We start from the raw sequence: 24,302 nt of genomic DNA, 5'->3' as shown, positions 1-24,302 counted from the left end.
CTTTTATACGCATTTCTATGATGGCGTTAAGCCACCCAGGACTTTTATTAGCTCTTTTAAATTTGTTGTGGGATGCACTGGCTAATGCCCTTATTTAATGTGCTCTTAAAGCATACCCATTTCTCCTCCGTGTTCTATATTACTAAGATTTTATCCCAATTTGTATCTTCTAGCAAGGCTCGTAGTTTAGGGAAGCTGGCTCTTGAAATTCAGTGTCTTTTTGTATTCCCCTTATGTTTCCTATTAATGTGATTTATACTGAAACTAATTGACCTGTGATTTGCTGTTTCCTAAATTGCTCTGTATTTCTACATCCATGATCAAGCCTGTATTGTTGGTAATCAGTAGGTCTAGTAACGCTTTGTTTCTAGTTGGTATTTTTACCATCTGACCCATGAACTTGTCCTGCAAGACATTTTGGAACTGGCGAGCCTTAGATGAATGCGCGGTTTCTTCCACCCAGTCTATGTCTGGAAAATTAAAATCCCCCATTATGATGACACTTCCCATCCTTGCTGCTAATCCAAATTGTGATAAGAGGTCCGCCTCCTCCCTCTGGTTAGGGGGCTTATAGCACACTCGCAGTATTGTTTTCCCCTTAGTTTCATCCCTTTGCAGCTCTACCCATAAGGATTCCACCTCCTCCCTTGCTCCCTTAGTGATGTCATCTGTCAGATTTACTTGTACATCATTTTTGATATACAGACATACCCCTCCCCCTTTTATACCCTCTCTATCCCTGCAATATAGGGAATACCCTTGAATGGTTGCCAGCCAATTATGAGAGCTGTTAACACAAGTCCCTGAAATTCCTACAAAATCGAAATCCTCCTCGAACAGTAGCTCTAGTTCTCTCATCTTGTCTGGCAGACTCCTGGCATTGGTGAACATGCCACATACTTTAGAACGGTCGCATACTGTCTCCTTATTGGGTGTTCTGAGGTTGCAAATAGGACTTGTTACTATACTTACCTCGGGTTTAGGTGCCTTAGTCAACCTACCACTAATGCCCCCAGTACTACCCTCTGGAATATGTTCTGAGCTGTCGCTACCTCTGCACCCCCCCCAATCGCCTAGTTTAAAAGGCCCTCTAACTTTTCGGCCATCTTCAATCATTTAGGTACAGTCTGTCCCCTTTTTTTATAGAGCTGGTGACAGACCTGAGAAGTCGGCCCAGTTTTCCAGGAACCCAAACCCCTCCTTATTACACCAGCTCCTCAGCCACTGGTTTACTTCCCTAATCTCCCTCTGCCTTTCTGATGTGGCTCGAGGTACCAGTAGTATTTCTGAGAATACTACCTTTCAGGTCCTTTTACTCAATTTCTAGCTCCTAAGTCCCTAAAATCGTTCATCGTCCATCTTCCTCTGAATTTGTCATTGGTGCTAACGTGCACCTTGACAGCTGGCTCTTCCCCAGCCCCTCCCAGTAATCTGTTCACCAGATCTGTGATGTGCGGTGCCAGGTAGACAACATACAGTTTGTCGCTTCAGGTCTTTGTGACAGATTGCCCTCTCTGTCCTTCTAAGAATTGAGTCCCCTACCACCAGAATCTGTCTTTCCTTTCCCTTGGCTTTACTCCCACCCTCACTGGACGAGTTATTCACCTGGCAGCTAGTCACTCAGCTCCAGCAGTGCTGGTCCCTGACTGGTTTCACAAATGTCACTCAACAGGGCGTACTTATTGGGATGTTCCAGCCCAGTACTAACCTTCCTGGCACTTCCCTCTACCCTTCCTGACTGTCGCCCATCTACTCTGCTTTGGTGCCTGCCCCTCTTTATCTCCACCCGCCTCTGTGCTGGCACCTGCCAGGTACGATCCCAGCTTTCCTTTAGTGTGGGGAGGGTCTTCTCAGTGTTGACAGTTGCTTCCCTAGATTCAGAATCTGGGCTTCCAGGGAAACAATGTGCTTATATTTTGCACAGCAGTATTCGCCCTCGATCGGATGATTAAGGAATGCATACGTGTCGCAAGATGTACACCGACTCACACCCGCCGGGCATCGTACCCACTAATTTGATGGGGATTGAGGAATATACCTTGTCCAAATTAACTAACTAGCTTCCTGACTCTAATACTCAACAACACACAGGCACTCACAGCCCTCGTGCACAAAACACATAATACTCCGGTACTAACAATACACAGGTACTCCCGATACACTCCCGATACACACACAATACACAGTCAGGTTTTGTAGTTTGTGTCTGTGTCATTCTGCACATCCTCCCCTTGTAATCTGACACTTGCAATCAGTCAGTAAGTAACTTTCAGTGCCGCCGCTTCACTAATAAGTCTCTCACTCTCTCCTCCGGTCTGCACTTCACTTACCCACTGCTTCTCCCTGTCGGCCTTCCACCTCCCGGTCCTGCTGGGTGTCCTCTTGCCTCTTCTGTCCGCGACTGTGAGGTCATACTGTCCCTAGTACACCCACTCCCACACCACGATGTCCCACTCTGCCGCTGCTGTAGGTCCCCGGGTTACCCGCTGGGCTCTCGATCGTGGAAGGTCTGCTCACACACTCCCTCTCACACCATGCTGTCCCAGCACTGACTTACTCGCCAAAAAAGCTTTGCAGCAGCACCACCTGCAACACAATGTAATGCATATCTTTTAAAATACGCAGTAGGGTTGAACAGCTAGATTCCTAAAATGATTGGCATGGTGGTAAGCGAGTGTTAACTACCCTTCTCCCCTTTTTTTTTTCCTTTCTAATTAAAGCGGTGTTCCACCCAAAAAAAAAAAAAATTAAAAGCCAGCAGCTACACATACTGCTGCTGCTGGCTTTTAACAATAGGACACTTACCTGTCCTGGAGTCCAGCGATGTTGGCACCATAGCTGATGTTTCCATCAGCTGTTGGGTGCTGCTACCGCCATTGCGGGTAAGGGTACGCGGCAGTGTAGCCTTATGGATTTCATGCCGGGAACCCTACTGTGCATGCGCGAGGCCCCGCTCCTCTCTCCTACTGGCCCGGCGACAGGGAGAGGAGGAGGAAGGAGCCCCGCCGTGATGTCACGGGCCCCGGCCTAAATGCCTGGAAGTAGGAACAGGAAACCTGTTAAACGCAGGTATCCTGTCCCCCCCCTCCCCCCCCAAAAGGTGCCAATTGTGGCATCGGAGGGGGAGAGGAGACAATGAGCGGGAATTCCACTTTTGGGTTGAACTCTGCTTTAGGTTAGTTATAATGTTCTATTTGCATGTTAAGAGTTTGGAGAATCTCCTCTGTTAGTAACTATATATGCCAATAAAACTAAGGTTTTCAGGCGGTATCCATGAGTGTTTTTAGAAACCGTTCATGTCTTTTTACCTTTTTTCTAATTCATTTGATAAACTGAAGCCAATTGCTTAACCACTTGACCTCCGGAAGATTTACAGCGCTCTACCCAAATTGAATCCCCCCCCCCCATAGAGATTTTTGTGATTTCTTCATCACTGGGTTTTTTCTTTTTTTGCGTTAAAAACAAAAAAGACTGACCGTTTTGAAAAATAAACCATATTTTTTACTTTCTGCTACAAAATCTATCCCATAAAATAAAAAATTGAATTTCTTTATAAATTCAGGCCAATATATAGTCTGCTACATGTTTTTTGTAAGGAAAATCCCTATAAGTGTATTGGTTTGAGTAAAAATTATACCGTCTACAAACTCTATGATTAATGTACTTTTTGTTTTTTTTTTATTTGTTTTTTTCATACTAGTAATGGTGGCGATCAGCGGCTTGTTGCGGGACTGCGATATTAGGGCGGATAGTCTGACACTTTGTGGGAACCAGTGACACGAATACAGTGATCAGTGCTAAAAATATGCACTGTCGCTGTACTAATGACACTGGTTGGGAAGGGGTTTAACATCTAGGGCAATCAAAGGGTTAAATGTGTGCCTAGTCAGTATTTGTGTGCACTATGTGTTCTGCTTTTACTAAGGAAAGTGATCCGGAGCTACAGAGCAGCTTGAAAACTCTGGGAGGGCGTGGTCCTTCCAGAATCTTGCTCCCGCGTCTCCCCTGGGGTGCACACCTGGGAATATCCGTGACCGGACTCGGCACGTCACGGATCACGATAAAGGGCCGATGACAGCGGCCCTTTACCACGTGATCGCCCAGTCAAATGACCGAGCGATCAGGTATAAACAAGCCGGTGCGTGCCCAGCTTAGCTCTTCCCCTCTCCGTACCGGTCAGTACTGTGCGTGGGGAGAGGGGAAATATCAGATGCAGCAGCGCTGTGGGCTGGATCTATAGGGCCCACAGCGCTGCTGTGCCCGTTCCTGCACTCATCCCCAGCCATGCTTCATCCATCCCCAGCCACGCCTCATCCATCCCCAGCCACGCATCATTTATGCTGATAATAGGTAGTCAAATTTGAAATTTATGCCCCTAGAATGCCTGATGGTGCTCCCTGCATGCTGGGCCTCTGTATGTGGCCAGGCTGTGTAAAAGTCTCACATGTGGTATCGCCATACTCAGGAGTAGCAGAATGTATTTTGGGTTGTAGTTTTTGCTATGTACATGCTATGTGTTAGAAATATTGTATAAATGGACAACTTTGTGTAAAATAAATAAATTAAAAAAAGCATTTTCTTTTCACGTTTTCCAAAAACTTGTGGAAAAAATTACATGTTCAAAAGACTCATTATACCTCATAGAATATAGAATGGGGTGTTTGCTTTCCAAAATGTTTTTTTGTTGGGCGTTTCCATTGTCCTGGTGCTCCAGGACCTTCAAAAATGCAAGAGGTAGTCAAGAAATCATATGTGCCATTTATGTCCCTAGAATGCATAAAAGTGCTCCCTGCATGTTGGGCCTCTGTATGTGGCTATCCTGTGTAAAAGTTTCACACATGTAGTAATGCCATATTCGGGAGGAGTAGCGGAATGTGTTTTGGGGTGCAATTTGTGGTATGCATATGCCATGTATGAGAAATAATCTGTTATTTTGACAATTTTGTGTGTGTGGGGGGGGGGGGGGGGGGGGAATAAATAATAAAAAATCTTCATTTTGCAAAGAATTGTGGGAAAAAAATGACAACTTCAAAAAAAACTCACCATGCCTCTAACTAAATACTTTGGAATGTCTACTTTACAAAAAGGGGTCATTTGGGGGGTATTTGTACTTTCCTGGCTTGTTGGTGTCTCAAGAAATGAGACCGTTAGTACATCAGGTGTGATCAATTATTAATGATAGGCACCGCAGTTTGTAGATTCTATAACTTTCACAAAGACCAAATTAATATACACTAATTTGGGTTATTTTTTTTAACAAAGCTATGTAGTAGTGTAAATTTTGGCCAATTTTATGAAGAAAAATGACTAACTTGCAAAATTTTATAGCAAACGAAGAAAAATGCATTTTTTTTTTTCCCATTTATAGCGCAAAAAATAAAAAACCCCAGAGGTGACTAAATTGCCACCAAAAGAAAGTTCTATTTGTGTGAAAAAAAGGACACAAATGTTCATATGGGTACAGTGTTGTGTGACTAATTCAAATTCAAAATGTGAGAGCACTGAAAGCTAAAAATTGATCTGGTTAGCAAGGGGATTTAAGTGCCCGTTGGTTAAAGGGATTCTGCCCTTTTTGAAGGGGTTTAGGGAAGAGAAGACTGCAGATAAACAAGTAAAACGTATGTAGGAATTGTTTCATCTCTATTTATCGCCTGAGGCTGTTCACTTCACTGGGTGTATGTGAGGGTTTACAACCACTTTAGGAAAAACTCCAAATTATATTCAGAAGCAGTCTGTGGGAATCGCCCAATGACATAATTCAAAAAGGCATCTTTTTTTTTTATTATTACTTCAGAGTACAAGTGATCTGAAAGTGACTCTGTCAGGTGATCACAATACATAATAGTTTCAAAATACAAGCACCTCGTGGCCTACATTTTATGTTTGCTAATCCTCAACTTATTTTCTGAAAGCCCCTAGATCCCTGATGCTGACACTTAACATAAGGCTTTGAATTCTCCCCAACTAAAAATCCTGCTCAGCTTCAAACCAAAATCTCTCCATTCTGTTGACACTCAATCTCTGTGTCTCTAACACTCCGTCTCTCATGCTATGCGATAAAGTCATCAAACTGCTTTTTTATCTTTTTATGGAAATATTTTTCCGCATGTTTCTATTTATGCTTGGATTACGAAGACATTTGTTTGAATGTTGTATTAATAAAATGTATTCCATTTCTTAGGTGAAAAATGTTTATTTCTCTAGTTTTGTTGACTTTCTGAATTCTACTGGAATTTCTTCCATGGACGGTCTCCCAAAGGTATCTTTCTAACCTATAGTATTTGTAGTTATGCAGTTGAACTTGATAAACTAGACATAATTTGCTTCCATCCCTTATATTATTTGGTATCCTTTTTTGATCATTCAGTAGTTAACAATGACGTTATGAATGGATACCAAACACAGTTAAAATGATTGCTTGTACAGTGATCATCACTGTAATAAGCAATTTTTTTTTAACATACTGTGACAATGGCAAGTGCAGTGTCACTATGGTGACATCCTACAGCTGTAGCAGGGATCATGTACAATGGCTGTCTGCTCCCATATCATTGTATGTCAGTGCCATTAGTCATTGTCTCTGATCACTGCCACAGCAGTACAGTGTCACCAGACCAGGGCTGTCTGCCAGTGTCCTTACTTACTCCTGCACCTGATAGTTTCTCTAATTACCGCCACACTAGTCCCAGTGTCTCTGATCACCACCCACACCAGTGAGAGTGTCAACATAAGGACTTGTTCGTATGTACGATGCTCCCTGAAGAGCCACCTATGTTCGGCTAACTCCTCAGAGGTCATTTGACTGGCACTTGCTTGAACCCCTTGGACCCAGCACAAGCACTCCAATTCACTTGAATGGGTCGCGATCCGCAGACATACAGGGCGTATAATTCCTGCCACAGCTGTGAAGCAAAACATTGCAGCTACTGCATTTATTCTCCCACAGCTGCTGCCTCTGCAGCTAAAGGGGGTAGAAGTTGAGGGGCAGAAACTTTCAGAGACTAATATTAATTGACTTGAGTTTTATAAAATGTTGAAATGATTTTATCAGTGATTTTGTGGGCTTTACCATAACGTTTACTTTAAAATTCCATGCTGAAAAGTAGTCAAATGCTATCTAATTGGAAAGCAACTGGAGAGAAGGGTTCTCCTACCTGAAACAGGCAACGCAAACAGAAACCTAAAGAAAGTCCTACCAAGTGACAGCTCTGTGTTCGCTCACCTAGAACAGTATAAAGCTGCAGTATGATCTCAATAGTGTAGGTTTTCCATTATGCAGTTGTGCTTTGCCCACCTGCAATCTGAAATGTAGGAGCATTGACTCTAGATTTACACATGGTGTGAGATGGGGAATACAGTATATGGTTGCTCTCATCTGTTTCTGGCCTAGGTTCCTTTTCACGTGGCAAAGGTAATCTAAATCAGTGTCCCCTTGCCAGTGTTCTTTAAACGTACTACTTTACCAACTCTAATATCGTCGTGGACTACAATGCACCTCTTCTAAATTTCTCTGTGCTCCAATACGGTGTTCACACCCAAAAGTATATGTACACACCTGAAATTCTTGACCACCTTAAGTGAATAAGCGGGTCTGCACTAGCTTTTTTCACCGCTTTTCCTTCAAGCCAGCTTCCTGGTTTCTTCACTCCTCCAAACCTTTTAGATCTGCTGCAAATCTCTTTTCTCTGTTTATACTATACCATACAGCCCAACCCAAGTAACAAACAAGATGTACCATAGCGCTGTGTTTTTTTTTTTTTTTTTATTAAGGCAATTATAAATAAAGCAAAATTGTCCACTCACATTTTAAAACTCTTTTTTTTTTTTTTTTTTTTTTTTTGCATGCATACATAACAGTTTGTCACCTTACAACAATCCAAGTTGGCCCCACTGCCCTGATCCTGATATTTCCGATAGGCATAACACAAACGTGCCATGGGCAGGAAACCTGCCCAAGGCGTTTGGTCTATTAATGACATCTTCGGGGACAGACCCCAAAGGGCGTGCATAGTAGGGCTCTTTTGCTGAGAGCCTGTGATAGATCCTTATTTGTATTAACCACTCATGCTTCAGAAGATTGTGGTGGGAGGGGGGCAGGGCCTGAGGTGGATTTTAACTAAAACCGAAATCCACACAAGGGACACGTCCTATTTGACTGTAAGCTATGTTCCTTGTGCTGAAGTTTCTGTTTTTAATTTTATCTACACTAACTTTAATGTATGTAGATTTTAATTTCTCTATTTGGCTAGATAGAGGATGATTTTTTTTAATATCTGACTATTTTAAAGTGTGAGTTTTTTCACATATGAGGCTACTGAAGTTTGGTGAAAACCTTGTCTCAGTTGTAACCTGAGAAATGATTTCTTGAGGTCAGATACTTTTTGTTCCGTGATAAGCATAGCCCTAAATAATCCCATTTTATAGAGATACTGTATATGTTGCCAGACAATAGTGGTGCAAAACTGATGCCTCTGCCAGAGTTGCTATTGAACTTAGATGTGATCAGATTTTCTTCTTTAAATTGGGTAATTTGATTTATCCACACAGAAAAAACTGCTGTTTGCCACATGCATTTTTTTGTTTGCTTGCTTCTGTAATCTAAGGACTGCAATCATTTTTTTTTTCAATTTTCACATTTCAATTTTTTGTCTTAGGCTGAGGTAATTTCAAAACAGTATGAAGAAGTTTATCAAGGAAACAAGGACATTGACGCAAGGCTGTTTTTGAAAAATGATCCATCTCTGAAAGTTGATATCAGTGAAAGGTATGCATATTTTCTTATGCTGGGTATACATCTGCAGGTTTGTTTTAATTTTTTTTCGTTCAGTAAGCAGGTTGAATGAAAAAAACCTGCAATATTGATGCAGGGATCTCTCCCACTGGGCTGTTGTATTCTGACAGGGGGGACTCCCACCTCCCTGCCAAAATATACTGATTGGGGCTGATTAAGACCTGCTTCTGTTGAACATCAAGCGTACATACAGACCGTAATTCGGCCGTTGGCTGAGAACAGTATGTGTCTAACCCGTCTTTAGTATATCAAGATTAACTGATAGTGCAGTATTTACTGGGGTTCTGACAAATAGACCAGAACCATGCTTTAGAAGTAGCTAATTTTTTTTACTCCATTTAGTTTAACCCCTTCCCGCCGACCGTACGCACATATGCGTACTCGGCTTTCCGGGGTTATACCGGGATGATGCCCGCAGCTGCAGGCATCATCCCGGTACCGTTGTTTACAGCGGGCGATCGGCTACCCGAGTATAACAACCGATGCGGCTAAAAGCCGCTCGGTTGTTATACCGGAGGAGCGGGAGGGGACATCCCCCCCCCTCCCGCCGCCTCCTGCCGCTGTTACTGGGCCTCCCGTGCGATCGGGAGGCCCGGTATCCAATCGGGTACCTTCGGCGGCTGGGGGCGGGCTGGAACGAAGCTGTGGGCGGCTTCGTTCCAGCCTTCTTGTTGTAAACGCGGAAGCGACGTCATGACGTCACTTCCCGTTTACTCGGCTGCCAATGGCGCCGAATTTAAAAAAGTACACAGTATTCAGAATCGCCGTTTTCGGCGATCTGAATACTTTGAAGTGTAAAGGAGGGATGGGGGGGTCTTTTAGACCCCCCCCATCCCTCCATAAAGAGTACCTGTCACCACCTATTACTGTCACAAGGGATGTTTACATTCCTTGTGACAGCAATAAAAGTAAAAAAAAAAAAAAAAAAAATTTTTTTAAAGTGCCCCTGTCCCCGCGAGCTCGCGCAGCGAAGAAAACGCATACGGAAGTCGCGCACCCATATGTAAACGGTGTTCAAATCACACATGTGAGGTATCGCCGCAATCGTCAGAGCGAGAGCAATAATTCTAGCCCTAGACCTCCTCTGTAACTCAAACCTGGTAACCGTAAACATTTTTAAAAGTGTCGCCTATGGAAATTCATAGGTACCGTAGTTTGTCACCATTCCACGAGTGCGTGCAATTCTAAAGCGTGACATGTTTGGTATCTATTTACTCGGCGTAACATCATCTTTCACATTATACAAAAAAATTGGGGTAACTTTACTGTTTGGATTTTTTAAAATTCATGAAAGTGTCCCTTTTCCAAAAATTTCCGTTTAAAACACCGCTGCACAAATACCGTGTGATAAAAAATATTGCAACAATCGCCATTTTATTCTCTAGATTCTCTGCTAAAAAAATATATATAATGTTTGGGTACTCTAAGTAATTTTCTAGCAAAAAATACGGATTTTAACTTGTAAACACCAAATTTCAAAAATAGGCTTAGTCATGAAAGGGTTAACCTACAGTGCCTAGCAAAAGTATTAATTCCCTTGGCTTTTTACCTATTTTGTTACATTACAGCTTTTAGTTCAATGATTTTTTTAAATCTGAATTATATGTGATGGATCAGAACACAATAGTCTAAGTTGGTGAAGTAAAATATATACATAAAACTATATTTCAGGAATAAAAAAACGGATAATTGGCATGTGCGTATGTATTCACCCCCTTTGTTATGAAGCCCATAAAAAGCTCTGGTGCAACCAATTACCTTCAGAAGTCACATAATTAGTGAAATGATGTCCCCCTGTGTGCAATCTAAGTGTCACATGATCGGTCATTACATATACATGCCTTTTTGAAAGGCCCCAGAGGCTGCAACACCTAAGCAAGAGGCACCACTAACCAAACACTGCCATGAAGACCAAGGAACTCTCCAAACAAGTAAGGGACAATATTGAGAAGTACAAGTCAGGGTTAGGTTATTTTAAAAAAAAAAAAAAAAGGTCGTGCCTTTAAGAGGCGTGGGCGGAAGTGACGTTTTGACGTCGCTTCCGCCCAGCAGTGTCATGGAGACAAGTGGGCGCCATCTTAGCCTCACTCGTCTCCAGGCACAGAAGGGAGACGGACGCGATCACCTCCGCTGCTACCGACGGCTCTGGTAAGCGGCGGAGGGCACCGGATTGCGGCGGGGGGGCCCTCTCCCGGTACCGATAAAAGTGATCTCGCGTTGAATCCGCTGCAGGGACCACTTTTATCAGAAAACCGACTGCACGAAAACAGGGATACCGGAGTTATGGCAGCTAGCTGCTGCCATAACAACGATATCCCCCTTCAAAGTTTGGACGTACATCGGCGTGCGGCAGTCCGGAAGTGGTTAATCAGAGAGGCAGCACAGAGACCCAAGGTAACCCTGGAGGAACTGCAGAGTTCCACAGCAGAGACTGGAGTATCTGTGCATAGGACGGCAATAAGCCATATGCTCCATAGAGTTGGGCTTTATGGCAGAGTGGCCAGAAGAAAGCCATTACTTACGGCAAAAAAACAAAATGGCACGTTTTGAGTTTGCGAAAAGGCATGTGGGAGACTCCCAAAATGTATGGAGGAAGGTGCTCTGGTCTGATGAGACTAAAATTTTAACTTTTTGGCCATCAAAGAAAACGCTATGTCTGGCGCAAACACAACAAATCACATCATCCACTGAACACCATCCCCACAGTGAAATTTGGTGGTGGCAGCATCACGCAGTGGGGATGTTTTTCAGCAGTCGGGACTTGGAAACTGGTCAGAGTTGAGAGAAAGATGGATGGTGCTAAATACAGGGATATTCTTGAGCAAAACCTGTACCACTCTGTGTGTGATTTGAGGCGAAGACGGAGGTTCGCCTTCCGGCAGGACAATGACCCCAAATGCACTGCTAAAGCAACACTTGAGTGGTTTAAGGGGAAACATGTAAATGTGTTGGAATGGCCTAGTTAAAGCCCAGACCTCAATCCAATAGAAAATCTGGGGTCAGACTTAAGAATTGCTGTTCACAAGCGCAAACCATCCAACTTGAAGGAGCTGGAGCAGTTTTGCAAGGAGGAATGGTCAAAAATCCCAGTGGTAAGATGTGGCAAGCTGATAGAGCCTTATCCAAAGCGACTTGAAGCTGTGATGGCCGCAAAAGGTGGCTCTACAAAGTATTACCTTTAAGGGGGTGAATACTTATGCACATTGACTCTTTCTGTTATTTTGCTATTTGCTGTTTGCTTGAAATGTTTGAGAAGATGGCAGGAACCAGACGAAGAGGGAGACTGGCTACTAGATGGTTGGAAACACTGACTAAAGCTCTGGGGATAACACTGGAAGATCTCGCCAGACTAGCACAAAACTGACTTCTCTTTAGATCTCTCATTCATCAAGTCATTAGGACTCTGACCCGAGTTGATGGCACTTAACTAGTTTCATTCATGTTTGTTTACCGTGTTTTTGGCTATTTTAAATTTGATACAATTCTAAATAAGAACCTTGTATAGCACATATTTGTAATTAATGCTGGTCTAAAAAATAACTATAACTAATTTTTTTTTTTATAATTTGTGTTTTTTATTCTATGCAAATACATAACAACTCTTCGCCACGCAGGGCGGAATTCACAATAGCAGAAAAATCGAAACAGTACTTCTAAAACATTCCCTCCCCATCCAAGCTCACCACCCTGCAGTTAACACCACCATCCCGGATGTAGGACCCCCTCAGGGGCAAGAAAAAACCAAAGCAATAACTCGTACATTATATCAGTATACAGCCTCTAAGTATCACAGCTGGGCACACAGTCGTGTATCTAGTATGTGCTAAAGCCGCCTAACCAAAAACCTCAGCATTTACAGCAAATTCTTGAAAATGGCACATCTATTGTGTGAAAATCCTCTTTAATGGTTGCTACAAAGAAACATGTTTTAGATTAGTCCATACATTGCTTTCTGAACCTCTTTTTGATCTTTACAATTAACGATTGCAGTTAAAACTTTTTATGGTGTATTTAGAGGTACATACTAGTGTTTAGGGGAATCACTGTAAACCTTCTCCTGCAACAATTGTAATGCTGATATTGCAAAGCAACGCCATTTTGTTTTCTAGTTTGGACCAGGAGAGAACGCCTAAGAAAAATATTGCTGGGGAAGCTCCTGTGATACCTCCTCAGACACCCGTAAGGTGAGCTTATTCACAGTTACTTTATTTACCATTTTCATTTTCCTAAGTCATGGTGATCCTTTTTTGTTCACACGATTTCTTAAGGTTTCTGTTGTGGGCAGAGCTGGCACCACATAATGACCAGAGGGAGGACTTTGTAAATGTTCTGGCTGGGCACCTTACTAGGGAAGGACTATTAGGCGATGATATATAAAGGACATATGGGGAAAATATTTTATTCTTGTTAGCCCTTGGCTACTAATGCCTCTCCATGATGACTTGATTTTTGGATCTGTGTTTGTGCATGGTTAGTTACTTTTAGCTATTCAACACTGCATACCTAATGTGTAACTTTATTAGTTTTTCTCACATTTTAAAATAGATGAGGGTGCAGCAGGCACTGTGTAACAATAAACAAATGAATAAGGTGGTGATGTAGTGCATGTATCCCCAAACTTTCTAAACTGAGGATCAGATCACTGTTCTTCAGACTTTCGATGGGTGACTGGTGTCTGTGTGAGTGGGGATTAATGCCCCATCACAAATAAAGGGGGGCAAAAAACTGCAGTTTGGGGACCAATGTTTTAAAATATGGATGAAATCTATGCTGGGGGTGCATTTATTAAAAAACAAAAAAACCCAAGAGATGTTAGTCCTGTGAAACTGCATAAGAATATCGTGAGTCAGGAAAATACTGCACCGTGGCCAATAGATGGAGATGATCATATGAAATAAATGTGCATTTTCTAGGTAAAATTGCCCTTTATGAAAGCCTCCCACCCCCAATTTGCAGGCACTTTGGGTTTATGCTTCCTTTCCGCTCTGTTCCAGTGAGCTTATTGTTGGCATAGACCCTGAAAGCTCGTCATGGTTCTGGGCTGAAGGGATCTAAAAGCTCAGAGGTCATGACATGTATTTACAGAATGAAGAGGAGACAGGTCTCTCTGCATTAGGATTGCTGAATTGGGGCTGAAGGTAAGTAAAAGTGTTCGTTCAGGGCTAAGGGGAATATATAAAGACAAATGTGATGTCCCTTTTTTTAAATGGTTAGTTCACCTTTATTAAAAAAAAAAAAAAAAACTGCCTATGCACATAAGGGGCATCTGTAGATAAATTGTGCAGTGCTTACTAGAGTTGAATAATGCCCTTGCTATAGGTGTAGGCCATTTGCATACCTCCCGAAAGCTGCCTGGTATACTCTCAGAACATTGCTAGTGGGGGCCTAGTTGTTACTACTCGCCTCCTCATCACAAGAGTGTGCTCTTGAATGCTGATCTCAGAGCTACTACATAGGGGAGAGAGAGAGAGAGCATGCAAGGGGATTTGAATCGGAGAAAACCCTCCCTTTTGTGATGGTGAGCAGTTACAACTAGGCTTCACTTAGCAACGTCCTGGGAGTTTTCCAGTCAGATTTCGGGGGGGCATATAAATGGCCTACACTTATAGTACGGGCATTATTCAACTTTAATCAGAGCTGTACAGTTTTTTTTTTTAATCTATAAACACCCCTGATCTGCATAGATAGATTTGTCAAAAATAAATAAATTATATCTGTTGTCCTTGCTCCATCCAAAAGTGCCTCCATCCTTGATCGTAAATTTGGTGAAGGAATGCATCTCCACCAGTGTGCTAAAAGAAAAAAAAAAAAAAAAAAAAACACACCCAGAGCCGCTTACATATGACTAGATCTTTCACCAATTGCTTTTTTTTTTTTCTTTTTTATCTGTTCCCTTACATTTAAATCTAGATATGTTAGTCTTGTTCTGCTTGTACTGTATCTCCTGATGAAGAGATTGCTATACAGGAAACGCATTGAGCTTGTCAACAATATGATATGAGAAAAATAGCTATTTAATGTTTCTTCCATGATTGTATGCATTACGGATTGTGGATAATAAACTTTTCTCATGATTTTATTATTGGCTCAAGTTGTGCCTTTTAAAAAGCCTGCCACTTTAATTTTTTTATTTATATTTTTTAGTTGTCATAGATTTTTCCACGTTTTCCTGTCAAGGCGCACTCAAATAGATCTTACTCATTCTTGGGATTTCAGCATCCACATCTGTCTTGCCAGATTTAAAGGCCACCACCTTGTCTTCTGTTCAAACTTTTTTCTAAGTTTTCCCAGGTAGTTGTTCAGGCCTTAGCTGATGCAAGCTTCAAACATATAGACCTTCTGGCATCTCTTTTAGCTGCAAGTAGCCCTCAGTTTTAACCTGTTTTGTGGGCTTGTTGGTGCTTTGTGTGTTGTGTTGCCTACACCTCGGTTGGACTGGTTTTGGACGTCTCCAATTTTCTCAAAATTGCTGAGGCTTTGTGACATAAAAAAAAAATGGAGTTCATTAAAGGACATGGGTTCCTACTAGGGTTGTCCCGATACCGATACTAGTATCGGTACCGATACCGAGCATTTGCCCAAGTACTTGTACTCGGGCAAATGCTCCCGATGCTTCCCCCGATACCTGGACTGTCAGCGGTGATCGGCACGTGGGGCAGTTACAAGCTTCTCCCCCCGCGGCTTTCAGCTGCTTTAGTGACATACAGCGGTGATCGTTGCTTGTAACTCCCCCACACGCGATCACCGCTGACTGTCACTGCATCCTCCATGCCCCCTCCGTTCCTCTGTCCCTCTCCATTCCGCCGTTCCCCTCTGCTTCTTTGTCCCCTCCGTTCTGCTGTCCCCTCCGTTCAGCTGTGCCTCTCCGCTGTCCCCTCCGTTCTGCTGTCCTCCTCCTCCCTTTGTGAATGGACAGAGTCAGCTGACTCTGTCCATTCACATAACAGAAACATTGTAATCTCCTGTGATTACGATGTCTCAGTTTATGAATGGAGAGGAGCCCCTGTCTTCTCTCCATTCATTTTCAGTGCAGCTGAGGCTGCAGAGAAAAGGACTGGGGAATCTCTATTCTCTGTCTCAAGGGGGAGATATCAGAGGTCTGTTAAGACCCCTGATATCTCACCAAAGCCCCCCAACAGGGCTGATTTAAAAAAAAAAAACACATTGCAATAAAGAATAAAAAAAAATTATTGTAAAAAATAAAAATTGTAAATAAAAAAAACAAAAAAAACAGACACCGTTTACCCCCCCCCCCCCCAAAATAAAGCATTGTTAAAAAAAAAAAAAAAACATTGTCACATAACATTAAAAAAAAAAGTATCAGTAATCGGTATCGGGGAGTACTAAAAGTATCGGTACTTGTACTCGGTCCTAAAAAAAAGTGGTATCGGGACAACCCTAGTTCCTACCCTCTGTCTTGTACTTATTCCTATTACTGCTTTGGCACAAAACCAAAGCTTCACGGGGTGGGAGGTGTTATACCTACCTGGCTGACTAACTGTTTTTGTTAGTGTCCTGTTCTTCTGTAGGTGGCAGTATAACCTAGTTTTCTCAATTACATCTGACCCTGTGTCCCTTAAAGTGGTTGTAAACCTCTGAAATGAAATCTGAACAAATGATATCCCTTTTATAGTGTGTAGCTGTCTCAATCCAGAACAATAAGTGCCAATTCTGTCTGCCGCCTCTTTCCTCTGTTATCTGTATAGATGTCAGAAGCTACTCTTCCTCTGCTACGTTTTCTTGACTGCAAAAGATAAGGTATCAGAGGAGAGCGCTCCAGCGCACAGCCTGTGATTGACAGCCTCACCTCTGTTCCTGTGTACATTGTGAAGGTCGTGTGTCCCTTCCCTCCAATCAGCTCTTCTCACTGAGCTCTGCAGAGTATAACTTCAGATCCCTGTCCCCTTCTTTCTGAAAGCTCAGACAAGGGTGTAAATTCTGTACTTGCTGTAGAGAAAACAGGAATGCAGATAAACCGGTACAACTTGCGTAGGAGGATTTGTTTCACTTCTGTGTATCACCTGAGGCCAGTCACTTCACTGGGTATGTGTAGGGGGTCACAACCACTTTAAGGAACTTTTTATGGTAAGTCAAAAATCCTGATTTTTTTTTTTCTTCTTTTTTTTTATTTTTTATTTTTTTATTATATGTATATATTTTTTAAATTTGACATGCTGCATTTCCTTTTTTATTTATTTGAATACATGTGTACTTCAGAAAGTTCAGGGTTTTGTTTCTGTTCCTTTTATGGTTCCAAGAAGTGAATGACATAGGAAATGCATGAAATAAAATAAAAACTGTTGTTTATGCGTAAACTGACCCTTGTATCTAGGTGTGCCTTAGTTTGGTCAGGGAACTGTCAGAATGACTAAAATGATTTGTGACTGAGGTGTGTTTTATAGGATATGTAAAACTGATGATGCCTTAAGTAGATTTTATCTAAATGTTTCTACACCTAGAGTATAGACATTGTAGAAGTGTAAATCTTCGAGCGATAGGTTTACTGGAGTAGGCAAGCAATATACACTCTTTTGTTAACCAATTTACTTGGTTGCTAAACCTGACATATATTTGCAAGGCTCCGTAACAATACAACTGTTTGTGCTTTGGCTTTATGTCCTTAACTTATGATCTCAGAAATGTTGTGGAACTCCTTGTCACATTCCAGACTTATTATGTATAAAGTGCAGCGTTTAAACGTGAAGCAAAATGATCTAACCATAATGTAAGATACTGTGGTGAAGAAAAAAAAATGTAATAAATGATGACTATCGCGTGAAAAAACACGTAGGGTCCAGTCTGACGTGATGTGTGGCGTCATCACGTATGGCGGCTGTGGCCGGATAAACAGGATTTGATTTCGCTTCATGCTTTAGGCTGCCTGAATTTATCATGTGAGTGTGCAATCTTGAGTATTTATTAGAAAAATATTTTGTTCCTACTGCACTATGAGGCTTTGCTTCCCATTTTATCTCTGCCGTCTGAGTTTGGATTGGGATTGTTCCCATAAGTGCACATGATCACTCTTTTTATTTGAGGATTATGGTTTGGCACTCTGTATATGTGAGCTGTCTGTGTCCTTGTCACCTTTAAAGGGTAACTCAACTGTAGTGGTAAAAAAAAAAATTGCATATCCTATTGCAACACAAGTCATTGTCATTTTAAATGTTATTAAAAATGACCTTTCTTTTTCAATCTGCAGTGCTGTAATTTTCTGTAAAATGCAATATGTCTACCTGGAGGTGTTCTGTACACAAATACTGTACATATCTGGGGGCGTTGTAATTTCCTTATGTGATTGGCTTACTGATTTTCCCAGAAGTCTGCACTAAGATATAAGTTTTTGGCATCCCTTGCAACAAAATTGCCATATTTGCTGAGATACTCCCAAAGGGAAATCATGGCTAAAGGGTTGCAGATTCTGCCACTTTCCTCATTAGTGCCCTGCAGGTGCAGCAGCTGAATAATAATTATAAAACCACTCCCATACAGATGCACATGGACATACTCAAACAAACAGCTATATCTTCAAAATAACAAAAGGTAGGGCTCTGCAACGAAGTTTGGTAAAATCCCTGCAATTTACATAGATCGTCCAGAGGGGAATGTTTTTTTCCCAAGGCATCTTTCAGGACAGCACCTGAGAGATAGCGACTCCACCCACCGGAAACAGGAAACACCTTCTTCCTCCAAACTTTAAAGGGAGGCGCCTCCCTACCATACCCCAGTTTTTGTGTTTCCTCCGGCCCGGAGGGAACATCTTTTGGGAGGGGAGTCAAGGTGTCTCAGGTGCTCCTGGGAGACGGGGCTTCTCTCTCTTTCCTCCTTCAAGAGACCCGCTGCCCTCCCGGCCTACCCAAGCCTTTGCAGCGGTAGTAATCGGGCTCCTCTTCCCCCCTGGTGCTCGGTGAGAGCCGTAGACCCGGTGGCTCGCGTGGTCATGTTTTTGGCCGGCAGTCGCGCCGGAAGTGACAAGGCGGGTCACTGGGTCAGCAAAAACGTCATTTCCGGCGTGAATGCAAGGGGGGAGGAGGGAGGACAGGAACTGGCGCCTACTTCCGCTTCCGGTCCGTTGCAGATGCACTATGGGAGTCCGGAAGTGGTATATGAAGCCACAGGTGGAAAGCTGCACACCAGAGATGGAGGACTCAGTGTCTGCAGCGGTGGGGACAGGCACAGGCGAAAGTAAAGCTCAGGTAGGAGCAGCAGTTTAAGTCTGCCTTTCTTCCTTTTCCTGGGTTTGGTCTATTTCTTTTTTTCTCTACCCCCTAGTGGCAAGGGGCCTGTCTGGGCACTAGAGGCTGACTGGTTTCTTCTTAGTGCACCTGTGGGTGATTCTTGTGTAGCTGAGACTGGGTCTCACTAAAAGGTCCCCTGGTTTTTTTCCCTTTTTTGTTTTTTCTCTCACAGGCTAAAAGCTCTGATCCAAAAAAGAAATGTCCTCCTTGCAGGGCCAGAATGGGAGAAAATTGGAAAAAAGTCTTATGCAGTACATGCATCACTTCTTTAGTTAAGGAGGAATCCGCTTCGGTTTGTGATGACCTGGTTGCCTCTGTAAAGAAGGAACTATATGCCACGATTCAGACTTTTCGTGACTCTTTAGTCAATCCAGCTGCTAGTCAGCCATCCACTTCTGAGGCTTCCCAGGGTTCTATTTCTTTCCTGGGTTTGGGGAGCCCACCTAGGAAAGGGTTTCACGCAGGGAAACTGGTCCAGGAAAGAGGCGACAGTCCTCAAACTGGAGAGAGCTCAAGGCGATCGACTTGGCTCTGAAGTCATTTGCTCAGGGGCTTCAGGCCCAGCATGTTCAAATACTAACAGACAATGCCACGGCCGTGGCTTATATAAACAGGCAGGGAGGTACAAGGAGCAAATCGCTGCAAGTACTAGCCATGAGCATTCTCCGATGGGCAGAAGGACATTTGCTGTCTCTATCAGCAGTCCATCTAAAGGGATCCCTGAACAGGGTGGCGGATTTCCTGAGCAGAAACCCCATTCAGGAAGCAGAATGGTCGCTGAACCCAGAGGTTTTCGCCATGATTGCCGAAAAGTGGGGGCTGCCAGAGGTGGACCTGTTCGCCTCAAAAGAGAATGCCTTGGTTCCGCAATTTTTTTCCCTAAACAATCACGACGGGTCACTAGGAACAGATGCCTTGGCGTATCCATGGAGATTCCATCAGTGCTACGCTTCCCCCCCATTCCAGTTAATTCCCTTAGTATTAAGGAAAATTCAAAAGGAAATGGTACCAGTTATCCTAATCACGGCCAAGAAGGGCCTGGTTTTCAACCGTTCTGAGAATGGCGGTCAGGTCTTATTGGTATCTGCCCCTCAGGCACGATTTACTATTTCAGGGTCCAGTAAATCACCCAGAGGTAGCCACTTTGGCGCTCACTGCCTGGTATCTGAGGAGCAGCTCTTAAGGAGCAAAGGTTTTTCCAACAAGTAGGAAAAGGGTGACTAGGAATATCTATTCCAAGGTCTGGAAGGTTTATAATACATGGTGTAATTCATCTGCCCAAGACCCAGGGAGGTTTGTTACCATTCTGGAATTTTTACAAGTTGGTGCTGACAAGGGACTAGCAGTTAGTACCTTGAAGGTGCAGGTTGCTGCACTGGCAGTGTTCCTAGAAAGATCTGTGGCCTCAGATCCGTTGGTAACCAGATTTTTCAGATCCCTTACGAGATCCAGACCAGCACCACTTAAGTTGTTTCCCAAATGGGATCTGTCGATAGTCCTTCAGTCTCTAACAAAGAGCCCCTTTGAACCCTTGGAAGAAGCACCACTCAGATATCTCACTTTGAAGTCTGTGTTTCTGATTGCCATGGTCTCTGCATGCAGGATCAGTGAGCTTAATGCTTTATCAATTAAGGAACCCTATTTGTCTATCTTCCCAGACAGGGTTATACTTAGAACAGATCAGAAATTCTTACCAAAGGTAGCTTCAGTACAGAATCATGTTCAGGACATTGTACTTCCGACCTTCTGCCCCAACCCAGCAGGGAAGAAGGAGACTCGTTTCCACATGTTGAATGTTAGAAGAGTTTTGTTATGTTACTTGGAAAGAGCAAAGCTCTTTAGACGGTCAGACTCGCTGTTTGTGCTATTCTCGGGCAACAGGAAAGGTTGCCAGGCTTCTAAGACTTCTTCTTTAGCGAGATGGCTGAAACTAGCCATTTCTGAGGCTTATTCGCATGCAGGTGTGTCTCCTCCAGCAGGAATTTCTGCACACTCAACAAGAGCACTAGCGGCCACTTGGGCAGAGAGAGCTGGTGCCACCCCTGAACAAATTTGCAGGGCGGCAACATGGTCGAGTTTTCACACATTTGTGAAACATTACAGGCTGGACCTCGCATCTGCTAATGATCAGGCCTTTGGCAGAAAAATCCTGCAAGCTGTTGTCCCGCCCTAAGGAGGTAAGTCTCTGTTATCCTCTCAGGTGCTGTCCTGAAAGACGCCTTGGGAAAAACCAAGTTAGACTTACCGGTAACTTGTTTTCCAGAAGTCTTTCAGGACAGCAACATCCCGACCTATTGTATTGTATATACTATGCTGTGACTAACGTATGTGTTTGTGGAGATTGGATTTATTGGACACCCTTACCTGTACAGGAATTGAAGAGACTGTTTTGCAAATCTTAGTGTTTGTAACCTTAAAAAAAAATGTCGCTGCTAGCCCCTCTTTTATCCAGCCATAACACACTGTAAGTGTTTGTTGAAAACAATGCCTCCAAATACCTTTTTTATTTATTTATTTTTTTTCTTCTTCAGATCTCTTCTGGTTGGTCATGTGACTCCCGGCGGCTCCCCTACGCTGATCTACGGGCTACAGCGGGAGGGACCAAGATCTCCCTCTGGCATCCGGGGAGGGCATGCGACCTCTGCTGGCTGCTCAGCCCCTCCTGCTGTAGCGCTTAGATGGGGGAGGAGAGCAGCCGGGAGTCATGTAACCGGCCTAAAGAGATCTGAAAAAAGTTATTTACAGGCTTTGTTTTCTTATACAGTGTGTATATACAGTAAATACTTATACTGTGTTATGGCTGGATAAAAGAGAGGGACTGGCAGTGAAATTTTTTATAGTTTACTTTGCTACTAAGCACGGCAGGGGTGTGTGGAGATGGGACATACAAGCGGACAGGCAAGAAGGGAGGGGGAGAGAGGAGATCAGCGAATGACTGAGGCATGTAAACTGGCCGAATTATTTGGATTGAACTGATTGGAACTCGCCAGGGGGCGTTGTCATTTTTTCTGTCTACTGGGGGGTTTGGATTTGGGACACTTGTGTGCTGGCAAATACTCAAATATCAATCTGTTACTGTATACATTTACTGTTCCATATATTGGATCAGAGTCTGACATGTAATTCTCCTGATGAAGTGGCTTTGGCTGTGAAACGTGTAGAGCTCATTGGTGACCCTTTTAGCTACTCCCTTCTTTGCAGATACTTTTTCCAAAGCATTATACATAGCCCATTTTTGGGACAGAGCAGTTGGTCACATTGGCTTATAATGTAATCCGTTTTTGTAGAGGGCTGGACATTTGCTTTGGGTACACCAATATTAATGATCAGTCTATTGACACCCCAATTTAAAGATATGTGGAACTTTCTTTCTGTCTACCCTTCTACAGGAGGTGCACAAATATGTTTGCTGTCTTCTCTCTGTCCCTAGTTCTTATCTTTTTGTACTTGCTGCGTAGGAAAGAACAAGTTTTCCTACAGGCAGGCCATAGATGCATTTTTTCTTTCCTGCGAATATGGGTTGCAGGCAAATCTCTTGATTCCCTCATCTACACAATCCATGTTGATGGGGGAATTCCTACCACAGAGCTATTGTGTTCTCTTGGCAGGGGGGCTGTCCCTGGCAATAGAACACAGTGATTTATTGCTAGCGGCTACAGTCACTGGCAATAATTGCATGTGCAAATCAGACATGCTGGTTCTACCAAAGTTCGTTGATGGATCAACTTTGGTATGATCAGCCTGCCCATAGATGTTTCAAATTTCAGCCGGTCCCTTCTTTTTTTTGTGTTTTTTTTTTTTTTTTTTTGTTTTCAGGAATCGTGCTCTTCTGAGGTCTCCTGACCGAGCCATTTATGTAAGATATAGCACGACTTTGCAAAACGAAGCTGTTCCTGTCGGGAGAAGACTTATTATCGCTAGTGGCTATAGCAGATGCTGGCAATAATCGCAAGAGTCCGGCACGCTGGTTGTACCCAAGTTGATCGATCAATCAACTTGGTACATTCGGCCTACTCATTTACAGTTTGAATCTCAGCCGGTTCCTGCTGAACTGGCCGAGATTCAAATTGTGTATGGCCAGCCTTGGTTCCCTATTGTCCCTCATACTATACATGCTTCCACATGGCTATAATTACAGCATTTCAGGTAGGAGCCTGTAGGTCAGGGGTCTCAAACTGGCGGCCCTCCAGCTGTTGCAAAACTACAAGTCCCATGAGGCAGTGTAAGGCTGACTGTTACAAGCATGACTCACTCAGGCAGAGGCATGATGGGACTTGTAGTTCCGCAACAGCTGGGGGGCTGCCAGTTTGAGACCCCTGCTGTAGGTCCTTGTTGACCCTGTACATCCTCTTCCTGTCTTTTGGGATCTTTCACCTACTGTGCAACTTTCAATTAAGGAGGGCTCCTCCTTTTCACCACCTCAGACTCCTGCAGGACATTGTAGCCAAGCCCTATCTTTCCAAATAAAAGATAAAAGGGCTCTCTTTGTTTTGAGATCCTTAAAAGAATAGATCTTCCTTCTTCTTTTCCCATCAGCGGTGGTATTTTTACCTTGGATTCTTCTAATGCCAGCTATTTTCTTTCTTGCAACCACGGGATGCAGTAGTAGCTGCTAGCTATAATTGCATGTAAAATTTAACAGGCTGGTTGTACCCAGATTAATTGATCAATCAACTGAGTACATTCAGCCTACCCATACAGGGTTCGAATCTCAGCCAGTCCCCACTGAACCGGTCGAGATTCAAACCCGCTGGCTTTACACTTTTTTTTTTCATATTTTCTACTTCTCTAATAACTTTTTTCAAATCATCAGATCTATATCCCTAATCTATAATCTTTGTCAGCAAGATAGAAGCTTGTTGTAAGAAATCTTCTCTGATAGTACAATTGTGGCTTAAGCGAATGAACTGGCTCTTGGGTACTGATTTTAACCACGTGTGGTGACGACGGCTCCCCTGCCCAGTTTAACCATTTCTATTAGTACTCTTAAAGTACGCAGAGGTGACCAAAGAACCTCCCTTAATCTCAAGATTGATATCAAGGAAATTAATTTTAGTCTGACTTGCTTCCTATTGTAAAGAGATGCCCAAGCTGTTATTGAGCTGCTCCGTAAAATTTTCCAATGAGATCATGTCACCATCCCATAAGAGGACATCATCTATATACCCCCCCAGAAGACTAACTCGGGTCTCCTGCTGGCATAGACGGTGTCCTCCTCCCACTTTGTCTTAAACAGGTTTGCCATGCTTGGGGGAAATTTAGCGCCCATGGCG

The 24,302-nt window shown here is 43.2% G+C and overlaps 1 protein-coding gene across 1 annotated transcript in view; it reads left to right on the top strand.

Annotated features, from left to right (window-relative positions):
• RB1 (RB transcriptional corepressor 1) overlaps positions 1-24,302 on the top strand; it is a 276,848-nt gene that overhangs the window by 33,878 nt on the left and 218,668 nt on the right. The window contains exons 9-11 of the mRNA XM_073614116.1: positions 6,182-6,259; positions 8,655-8,764; positions 12,901-12,975. Coding sequence (XP_073470217.1) covers positions 6,182-6,259; positions 8,655-8,764; positions 12,901-12,975 — 263 coding nt within the window. The remainder of the gene's footprint in view (positions 1-6,181; positions 6,260-8,654; positions 8,765-12,900; positions 12,976-24,302) is intronic.

The sequence above is a fragment of the Aquarana catesbeiana genome, linkage group LG02 (genome assembly GCF_042186555.1).
Source record: "Aquarana catesbeiana isolate 2022-GZ linkage group LG02, ASM4218655v1, whole genome shotgun sequence".
Lineage (NCBI taxonomy): Eukaryota > Metazoa > Chordata > Amphibia > Anura > Ranidae > Aquarana > Aquarana catesbeiana.
Note: the sequence above shows the minus strand (reverse complement) of the source record. Positions and strands in the feature narration are given on the sequence as shown.